General features: G+C 39.1%; 1 protein-coding gene across 1 annotated transcript; it reads right to left on the bottom strand.

The window, feature by feature from the left end:
• Window positions 1-2,156: 2,156 nt before the first annotated feature.
• Window positions 2,157-8,993, bottom strand: LOC118422421 (mesenchyme-specific cell surface glycoprotein-like). The gene is made up of 10 exons (XM_035829985.1): window positions 8,761-8,993; window positions 8,084-8,305; window positions 7,176-7,380; window positions 6,849-6,999; window positions 6,261-6,375; window positions 5,700-5,876; window positions 4,960-5,279; window positions 4,227-4,447; window positions 3,474-3,588; window positions 2,157-2,884 (listed from the first exon to the last, which is right to left on the bottom strand). The coding sequence occupies exons 1-10, from the start codon at window positions 8,960-8,962 to the stop codon at window positions 2,810-2,812; spliced, it is 1,803 nt and encodes a 600-aa protein (XP_035685878.1). The 5' UTR covers window positions 8,963-8,993; the 3' UTR covers window positions 2,157-2,809.
• Window positions 8,994-10,665: the final 1,672 nt, after the last annotated feature.

Genomic DNA, 10,665 nt, shown 5'->3' with positions numbered 1-10,665 from the left:
CATACAATTTTATGTGGATTTAATGCGATATATTTTCTATGCGATACAATCATCAGTTGGCAATAATTTCAGATTGTCTCAGTACAATGACTATACTGAATTTTGCACGACGTGTGCACGAGTATTGCAAGATCGTGCTAGAAATAAGACCTGGCGCATATAAAAACTTAAAACTAGGACGGTCACTCCTTCCCCTGTCCCCATAATTATACTATGATGATCAATATTTTGGACAGGCCCTGGCAGCTGAGGTTGTTGACCTTTTTTTCTATGCTAATCTCGGTGATTGACTTTTCCTAGTATTGTGCTAAAACTAACAGCGTGGAAACAATTCCACCTATTATAATGGCCACAGTGTGAACACTCACTGTATTGACGTCATGAGTGTATGCTTTAGGGGTTTTCCTGTCACCCTGATCACTAATGGTAATTTGTCAAACCACTTTAGAACCATTACAAACAGCCAGGTGAATTTCTGCTTCTTGATTTTACAGAAATGTAATGTATAAGGTATATGCATTTCCGTCCATGGCAAGCTACATGGTTTACTGTAGTTTAAACCTTCCATAGTCGGCCATAAACGTTTAACGTCTTACCATGCATAGTGAGCAATGAATGGCAAGCACATACAGAACAAGCTAGGGGCATTGACCCAAAAGCAGAGAGGGCGATCAGTCAAAATGTCATGAAATTAAAAAGGGCACTGACACCAAAGCAGGGACACCTAACAAAAAAGGTTGTGTGTTCTTTTTTAGTGTTGTTTCATCGTCGGCTGCAATATGATGAGCTCACCTAGGGGTCAAATGAAAGTGGCTTTTATAGGAGGACGAGCAAGCAAACTTTAGTTCATTTTAACATATTTAATTCTTATAAAGTTCTTTTACACCGTGCTGAAAATTTTAAGCCGTAAAACGCCCTCACCACTATATGTAGCCGATGTAGGTAGCGCTTTTGCTTTGAGAAAACAGTCCAAAACATGGCTTAGCTTGTATCCCCCCTCGTCCCGGTTCATCACTAGGGTTGACTTTCTTATCCAGATCACCTCCTTAATCCACCGTGCCCGCCTGTGTTTGGGACTGTTTTCTAACCGCAAAAGCGCTACCTACATCGGCTACATATAGCGGTGAGAAGCAGAACTCCACTTAGAAGCTCTGACGAAGGTGTTTGAGAGACATCGAAACGTAAGCTATGCAAGTACCTGCTGGTTGTGTAACAAGAATTCTCCTTCATCCTATATTCTACCAACCCGATGAAACTATTTTCAGAAATCAACAGTTAGTATCACTAAAAGATTACAGAAGTGACGAGCTCCACAAATAAGCTTATAGCACGGTATATGTAGTGGAACATGTTTATTATGAGAACGAATTTAGAATATCTCTTATTGATCCGCCTTGTAAAATTACGATTCAATAGTTACAAGTAAATCTATCATCAACGAGAACGATTTGAGTAATTATAAGAAATTGGCTGGGTGACTTCATGTACGTGTATATATAAAGAAATTCTAGATAGTAGCGGCAATTCATTCATCTGGCACAGTAACAATGTAAATGTTGATAGCAAGCATGTTTGTGTATCGCTAAGGAAAATGCTACAGACATGTATATTCAGCGATCTTTTCACCATTTATCTGTTAATGCTGACAAATTAGAGACTGTATAAGAAACTTAAATCTGAGTACAGTATGGAGAGTTACCTTTACCACTCAGATTTTGAGCTAAGATCCGCTTTATGTAAAATGAGGACAAGTAATCATTCATTAGAAATAGTGAGAGACAGGTACAAAAAAATGTCCGTTGACGAGAGAACGTGTTATCATTGTTCAGGGAAAGCAGTGGAAGATGAACTACATTTTATTTGTCAATGTTCACATTACAGTTACGAAAGAAACAAACTTTTCCTTAAAATCAGCAAAACTTTCCCAAGCTTTTATCACCTTACCGACCAACAAAAATCAATCTTCTTGCTTAAGTCGTCCAACCCCTTTATATATGAACATGTTGGACAATTCATCTTCCACTGCTTACGGATAAGAAGTCAAACCCACCAAATAGCTTAGGTAGAAATAGATTTAGTTTATACGTTATTCCCTTTTGATTTATCTATGAATATCATTTCCCTTCTTTGTTAAGTATGTTTATGTATACCACTACTACTCTACTTTGTATGCAATTAGCCCTCGGGCATGAATTTGCAATAAAGATTATTATCATTATATAATGACTCTATAATACATCTGACAATTATAAGACCAGGTGTTATTAAAGAGAACATATAACAACGGCTGCATTTAGATAACATAACATTCAGCCGTATTGTAATATTTATCATTTATGATAAAATTGAATATATGGAGCTACGATTGTTCTAATTTTGAAAGGATATCAATTCGTATTCATAGTGTGAATATGAACTATTATATGGACATAAGATTGAGGGAACAGAAAATAAATGTCATCTCGACGTCATGTTTTTTTTACCCTTATATCTTTTTGTAACCGCATATCTTTCTGTCTATACTTTACATACTAGTACCCACTCTATACATGTACAACTATGAAAGCGACGATATGAAATCAGCAATTGGATTCATGCTATACATATATGAATATCTAGAAAACATAGATACGTACAGCATGATGATATATTTTGGTCCCTTAACAAGATATTAAATTTAAGTTCAAATAAGTCAGCTTCTTCTTACTATATACTGTATGCTTTAGAAGCAATACAGTCATACAATATGACAAGCATTCTACTTCTACTTAAAGGTAGAGTATACATTATGGTTAAATTTTGATATGTTTTAGTGAATGATAGTAAGGCAAGTGGCGACCGACACTGTCATCACAAACCAGCTCACTACTATGCTCGGAGATGCCTGCAAAATAAAAAAAAGTAGGCTCCTGAAAAACGGTGAAGATGTAACGCTGGTTTACCTTTATCCGAGGGGTGACCTTTATCCGTTGTCTTTAAAACAGCGCATTTAGGGATATCAAGTCTACAGACTGTGGTTTTAAATTTGCCATATTTTCAAAATGTTCAGATTTGAAACCACCGTCCGTCGGCTTTATATCCCTAAATACGCTGCTATTTACAAGCAACGGATATAAGTTACCCTTGGATAAAGGTGAACTAGCGTTACGTATTGCACTGTATGAACCAATCTGGCAAAATTGGATAAGTCAGTACTTAACGTTACATTTAGTTCAAGTACAAAATAACATAATGAACGGATACGGAATCAATGCAAAGTATGATTGTTTGTTTTTTCTTCTTAATACGGCTGGTTCGCCCCTTCAACTTTTGAAAATTGATTGCCATGTGAACCGGGCGTGTTTTCTATATATTACTTGACGTCAACAAAACGTACTAGGTTGAAATAGAGCTGTGCTTTTGTAAAAACAGTATCTTTATTCAGTGACATACCAACCTGATGAAACTATTCGCGGAGTTCGTTATTGACTTACCGAAACGCCGCCGTCGTCTGGCTCCACGACCTCGTACACCGACACTGTGCCACTCGCGGTTCCCGCCACAAGGAGGAGAGGGGTGTTGGTGGGACTGTCCCTTGTAGACACGAACCTGTTGGTACAAAAATAAATTTTCGTTCATTTCTGATGCCTGTGAGTATTTGTATTAACATTGACATGGACGTGTTTCCATAAACTATGCACATTGTTGTTTTATACTAAGCAACTGTGATACATACGTTGAGTAGCCCAAAATAGGTTATGTTATCACTGTGATAATTGTATTTACTTGAATTTGTGCGTTTCTAGGATACAGAAGACATGATTGTTAGTTTGTAGTTAGTTAGTCTGCGTTTGTTTGTTTGTGTGTGCATGTGTGTGTGTGTGTGTGTTTGTGTGTGCATGTGTGTGTGTGTGTGTGTGTGTGTGTGCATGTGTGTGTGCATGTGTGTGTGTGTGTGAATGTGAATGTGTGTTTGTGTGGATGTGTGTTTGTGTTTGTGTGCATGTGTATGTTTGTGTTTGTGTGCATGTGTGTGCGTGCATGTGTGTATGTGTGTGTTGTGTGTGTTTGTGTGTGTGTGTGTGTGTGTGTGTTGTGTGTGTTTGTGTGTGTTGTGTGTGTTTGTGTGTGTGTGTGTGTGTGTTTGTGTGTGTTTGTGTGTTTGTGTGTTTGTGTGTGGGTGTGTGGGTGTGTGTGTGTGTGTGTGTGTTTATTTTTACTATGCATATGGCTAAGTATACATATACCTCATATCCTCTGGATCAATATCTCCCACCACACGGTCCTGGTACGCCTGTCGCCATGTTAGGTCAGTCCGACCCGAAAAGTGGATACTTTGGAAAACGGGTGTAATGATGTCTTCGTCCGCTAGGGAGTAAACCAGGATTGTCGAGGACCGCTCGTTTCCGACGAAAAATGCAGTTTTGCCGTCGACTTCACCAATTGCAAGGGACTCAGTCTCCGGGCCCTATCGGTACAAAAACAACTTAACAAACTAGAAAATGCGGAAGTAATATTTCTTGCTATGAATTTGATAATCACAAATCCGAAAATTACCTTTTCAGGGCCCAGAGAATAAGTTTTACGAAAGAGTCATTGAGATACATATTTGCAGTTTCTTATCAATCAATATTCTACCTCCATTGCCGTATACATACAAGTACGGTTAACTACAAGATAATCTATACCCTTTGGCCTTGTTACTTGTGTTCATCTTAATTCTTACTTCTTGTTCTTTACCAAAAAGCCAACTCAAAGTTTTTTAAGTGCGCATGTGGAGCGTAAGGCATTGTAAGTAAATGTCAAATTCTAGTGCCCGAGAGCATTCTTTGTCTATATGCCAGAGGCCTTAAACTTTGACCATTACCCACAGTACATCAAACTGCACTTGCGACTTTGAATTTTTGAATTGGATAATACCACAACAGCTGAGGACAGATTACCTTTTTAGTACAAGATTTTTTTTAAATATATGTGTACCTTTTTGCAGGATCTGTGATCGAACCTCGCAGCAGGCGTGCTGTTGAAAAATTCTTCGTAGTAGTCCGAGTTGAATATGCTCGGGTAGTGTTTGGCCACCATACGCTCAACACCGTCTCCGCTGTCCCACACAAGGCTCAGGTCGTCTGCGTCCCACACAGAGAATCCTCGGCCCCCGAATAGGTGGAGTGATGAGTATTTATCGGGATTTTCTGGATCCAGACCATCTATAGAACTGAAAACAGCACAACCGAGCTGACTTGTGAGATTCAGCGCCTTCTGAACTCGCTGCGACTTCAGGTTACGTGAGACAAGAGACCCTGTATAAAGATACAAATGCTTCATTCAATTTCAAGTTCATGACCAAGTACGACGCACTAATCTAGGCAAATTCTAACCCGCAGCCTGTACATGTACAATGTACGGGGGGGGGGGGGGGGTCTACTAAAGTGGACAGAGTTTATAACGTAGGTGACTTGACTTATAACCAGCTGGCAGCCGATCAGAAAATCTTCTCATTTTTCCGTCAGAAAAATCCGACTCTCTGATTGGCTTTGATGCATCTAGTTAGAGACCACGATAACAGAAGTAGAAACTTTAGCCCAGATTAGTAAAGCTTTCCCCAGAAAAAAATGACATTGTCTTACGGGATAATTGTGAAAGACAACGAATAGTAATTGTCTTTTAAATACATACAGCAAAACAGTCACCATATATCGTTATACTGCGACATTTCGTACTTTCTATTAGTTCCGTCCCTTTTAGTTCGTCTGTTGACACCGTTGCGTTTGGAGGCACTCTCTCCACACCGTCCCCCTCATTTGCCGTCAGGATGTAGTTCCTGCCCCTATGACTGAACGTTCGCATGCTGTCTGGCTGGTATAAACTGTATATGGGCCAGTCTCGCATCAATATGCCTGTTGATACATTTGAAATACAACGTAAACTTTCTTATAGCCAGTGACTCAGAAAGGCAAGTATTCAATTTTTACACCCACAAAAATTGTAGGAATAGATACTTATTTTAGTATCATTATAAACGTGTGGAAATAATAATGTCGTCGGTACATTTACACAGAGCATACTGTTTTTCCTTTTCGCGCAAGACAATGTTCTAGTCAGCAGTGGCGGTAGTAGCAGCAGAAGTAGTAGAAGAAGTATTTAGTAGTGTTACTAGAAGTAAAAGGAGTAGTGGTAGCAATGGTGGTGGTTTTAGTAGTAGTAGTAGCATTAGTCGTAGTATTGATAGTATTAGATATGTATTTTTTACATGTAACGTAAGAGTATATGGAGTGCTGTACCTCCGTCTTCGTGACTTGTATCAATGCTGGCTGTACCCCAGTACTTAGACCCCAGCGGATAAATGTCGTCAAATGTTGCCGTAGCCATGTCCAATACAGCAATAGCATTGTTTTCCTACAAAGAAAATAAGCATGGAAGTCAGAACGGTAACTACCATGCTGCGTCATGACGTCTCCTAGATCTAAGGTGTTTGTACTCACGTGATTATAACACCAATGACGGCGCATTGCAGTAAACATTTTAACCAATGATAGTTTTGCAGTTAGAGGTTTGGCCTATAGGATAAGGCCGCCAAATATTTGTATTTTGGGTAAGGTTGTGGGTTTGGCTATACGTCATACATTGTGGTTTCCTAACAAATCAGTATCTATAATCTATGTATTTACTAACAGTCTGATATTTATCACACGCAAACACATTCACAGTTCTGAGTATTACTCATTTAACCGAGCAATATGGCGGCTGTGATAATGACGTCATAGTATGCATGATAGCACCTAACCAAGTTAGGTGCTATCAAGCAGACACACGAAAAGAAGACAATAGCTAGATGATAGTCATCAATTCAAGTTCAATTGTGATCCTACCTGTAGCGCTATGTAGGCTTTGCTTCCGTCCGAATTGTAAGCCACGTATTCTGGTTCCAGCGTTTGGGAAAGGTTAAATTCCATGACCTCTGACCCAACCTGAATCATGGGAAGAGTCCACCTCACTCCCCGAGAATTGTATTCCTCCGCCCTGTAAAGTGAAAAAAAAAACTGATTTAATTATTCCTACATGCTGCATTTGCTATCTGTCAAAAAATTTACACCATGAAAAGCACGTTTTAGGGAAAGAATACTCATTGCCAAGCTGCAGTATTACGTTAATGGTGTAAAGCATTTCTAGGCTACTACTAATGCATCTTTACTTACAAACTATCGAACTTTCGAAACATTGCAGTTCTCACTGTCGGTGCCGATTCTTGCCCGAGGTTTGCCGATTGGAAGGCGATGACGCTCGCGGATCCCTCGGGATCCACGAAGTTTCCCGACTCGTCAAGGCCAGGTTCGCCCTCGTTACACGTCACCAGTGTCATGCAGTCTTTCGTGAATTTGACCATATCTGGTAGAGCCCCCACTGAAAAATATATGGAATTGGTATATGGAAAATATACAACTGCAAAACCACAGATATGCAGACCAAAAAAAAAAGTATCTCCCCGTTAGAAAGTAGATCTTACCATTGACCCCATGACCTGGACTGCCATATCTGATTATCGACTAGTTCTACCGTCTCTGACCTCTACGTCCTATTGTTTGGCTAGTAAAAACTTTGAGGCCATCTTTCCACATACTTCCTATTGACAGTGTATTGCACTCACTACGGCGGCACACCATACAAACAGATCGAGAAATACTCTGTCTACGTAGTAAATAACGTTGGCAAAAAATATAGGCGTAAAAATATCATAATAATGATTATGAAATCTCTCTGTACGAATTCAAACAGGCAGCTATTCTATTTCCAGTAAGGAATGCATGCAATATTTCAAATCTCCCTTACTTTCCATTCTTCATATGGTTTTATATCAAATCATTGAAATTTGTAGAAATTAATAGAACAATGGGAGACCATCACGGCCAGATCACCCCCAGGCAGCTTCGTCAGCTCGCTGCCGATAGGCGGAACTGGAGAAGGCTTACAGTCGCCTGCGCTACAGCCGAACGATGATGAATAGAACAAAAAAACATTTTACAATATTGGTTTTACAACAATGGCTTGAGCTTTATCACTCTAAATTTCATAATAAAATTGAAAAAAAATCAATAACTGCGTTTACCCTGTATTTGATGAAGCAGTGTCATGTTTTTCCTGGTTGTGTCGTACATGCTGTAGATTAGCACTGTTCCTGGTAGCACTTTGAAATCGTCATGAATGGACACCGCCACAAAGCGACCACAGGAATCTACGTCTGTTGCGCCACCTGGCAGCTGTAGCTGGTACACCAGTGCGGCGTTCTTGGGGTCGGAGATGTCAATGACATTTAGAATCCGGGCTTCACCTGTGTAGAAAGCAGGATCAGTTTCTTAGAGATGCGTGCACCTTTATGGTACACCAAACGTATATTTGATTCCGATAAAGTTACAAGATAAACTACCTAAACTCTGTACATGATTTCATACATTTGCCGTTTTTTTAGATAAAGCTAATACATTTATGCTTCCACTGATGGGAAAAAACGTATTGTTTTTTCTGGTATGTTCTTTTTTATTTCTTCTTCTATCACGGACCAATCAAAGCTAAAGGCTGTGTTTGCATAATAGCTGTATATGGCAAATATTGGCATTTTGTTTACTCCCACATAATACTAAGGCCGGAGTCTAATGCTATAGTATTATGTTAATGCTAGGAAAAAAAAGGTAAACGTAGTTTTTGACTTGCACTCAATACTATAGCGTGAGTGTAATAATATAGGTCATATAGTATTGTGTGTTTCATCTATCTTGCACTACTTACCAACAGTGTAGATGTGATAGTTATCAGCGTCATACGTCAGTTGTTCTACGGCCCCACGGTCACCCATACCGTACAGCGGCGCCCCTGCCGGATCAAATCCGTACGGCAGGTAGGTCGAGCCCATCGGACTCAACGTGATGGCGCTCCTAGCGGAATTTGGGAGCACTGCAGCTGCCATCATCATCAATACAGCAAAAGCCATGTCGTTGTGACGTCTGTGTCGTCAGCTATGGATATCTAAATAGCAATAATGATAGTAACGATATCATTAAAAAGTCAACATAAGTATCGAACAATGTATTTTATGTTCAAAAATCTGACCTGTGTTTAACTTGTGCTTTGTTAGTATTCGTACTCGTTCACCGTAACAGTCGCTTCTAACAAACACCGTTTAGAACGTATGTGTAACTATTAGACAAGGGGATAGGCTGGCAGTAGAGAGAACAAACAAAAATTTCGTGATGGCTTTGAGTTCGTGGTGAAGCGGTCAACGCGAAAACCGCGAACGCATTAACTGTCGCAAACTTAATGACATACTGCAAAATGTACTATAGAAACACTTTTTCCGCAACTGATATGGCCTATTGTAAAGATAGATGTTTTTAATCTAACGTTATATATATGTATGCGCAATCTTTCGTGTATCTATGGGTTTTTATTTTGTACCTGAAATAAAGAATAAAGAAAAAGAAACGGCATTTGTACATTGTACGGCAATGTAAGGCAAAAATATTTCTCGGCTTGACTTTTTTTTACTAAAGGCAAAAATAATGCACCAATTGATACACTACTCCTATTGTCTAAGGTCTATAACTACAGTAATATGAACTTAAATGGCGTATTGACATACTGTGATATACAACGTAACGTTTGAATGACAGGGAAAGGGGGCGTTGTCAGCAGACAACTGGAAGAAAATCGAGGTCAATTTGTACACTATAGCGCTATTCGTACTTTGTACAAGCTTTTCATGGCTCAAACATGGAAATCTGTTGAAAAAAATACAACATCTGACGTTATATAACCAACTTTATGTGAACTAGAGTTTCACGAAACACATATCATGTTATTCCATCCCAATCTAAGACTACTCTACTTATATGCTGCTAACCCACAAAAAGAGACACAACACCATGTCTCTACCCAAAACATATAACCTTGCCATTCTGGCGAAAGTAATCAAGGACACGGACAACAGGTAAAAGACCTTGGGATTTGTTGAAAAAAAAAACCGAGGTCAAATTAATCCAGTTTCATGTACGGTTAAGAAGTAGGGCATGGGTGTATTAACCAATGACATTATTCCTTACATAAACACACCAAACTGTTTGGTAACCAGTCTCAAGATTCAAATTTACCCCAATCACCACAAAAACCTTGTAGCGAAGGACTACCACTACAAGTTGTTAAACACACGGCAGTGGAAGTCAAGAATTCACGGGTTTTTCTTAATAGATACGTCTAATTATTGCGCATTTCGATATCCACCACAGTGACCACACATTGTAGTACGAGGAGAAACAAATATTTTGGTGGCTTCAAATTTCATAACAACGATCCTTTTTTTTTAATCAATAGATACGAGGCGAAAAAACAATGGAGAACTGTGATCAAAGCTGTTGGTCGCGAAATAAAATCTACGAAGACATTTTAGAATCATTTAGTTAGAGTCCCTTCCCCTTTTAAGTAGAAAGAAGTGAGCATTTGACAGTCAATGACTTTTGACAGTTGACCAACACACCTCAGGTCGAAGATAAAATGCCCATGTTTCCCCCTCTCGACTACCTATCGTCACAAGTTTAAAGTCTAAAGTCTAGGCTATGTAAATATATTTATACTGATAAGTTATTAGTATAAATATATTTACATAGCCTAATAAGAGAACTAAGTTAAAGTTTACTGACA

The sequence above is a fragment of the Branchiostoma floridae genome, chromosome 9, assembly GCF_000003815.2.
Source record: "Branchiostoma floridae strain S238N-H82 chromosome 9, Bfl_VNyyK, whole genome shotgun sequence".
Classification (NCBI taxonomy): domain Eukaryota; kingdom Metazoa; phylum Chordata; class Leptocardii; order Amphioxiformes; family Branchiostomatidae; genus Branchiostoma; species Branchiostoma floridae.
This window is presented reverse-complemented; position numbering and strand designations above follow the sequence as displayed.

Coding starts and splice junctions, on each gene's coding strand:
- LOC118422421 (XM_035829985.1), bottom strand. CDS start 8,962: ATGGCTTTTGCTGTATTGATGATGATGGCAGCTGCAGTGCTCCCAAAT. Junction 7,381..8,083: donor ACTGCTTCATCAAATACAGG/GTAAACGCAGTT, acceptor TATATTTTTCAG/TGGGGGCTCTACCAGATATG. Junction 3,589..4,226: donor ATTGATCCAGAGGATATGAG/GTATATGTATAC, acceptor TTGTACCAACAG/GTTCGTGTCTACAAGGGACA.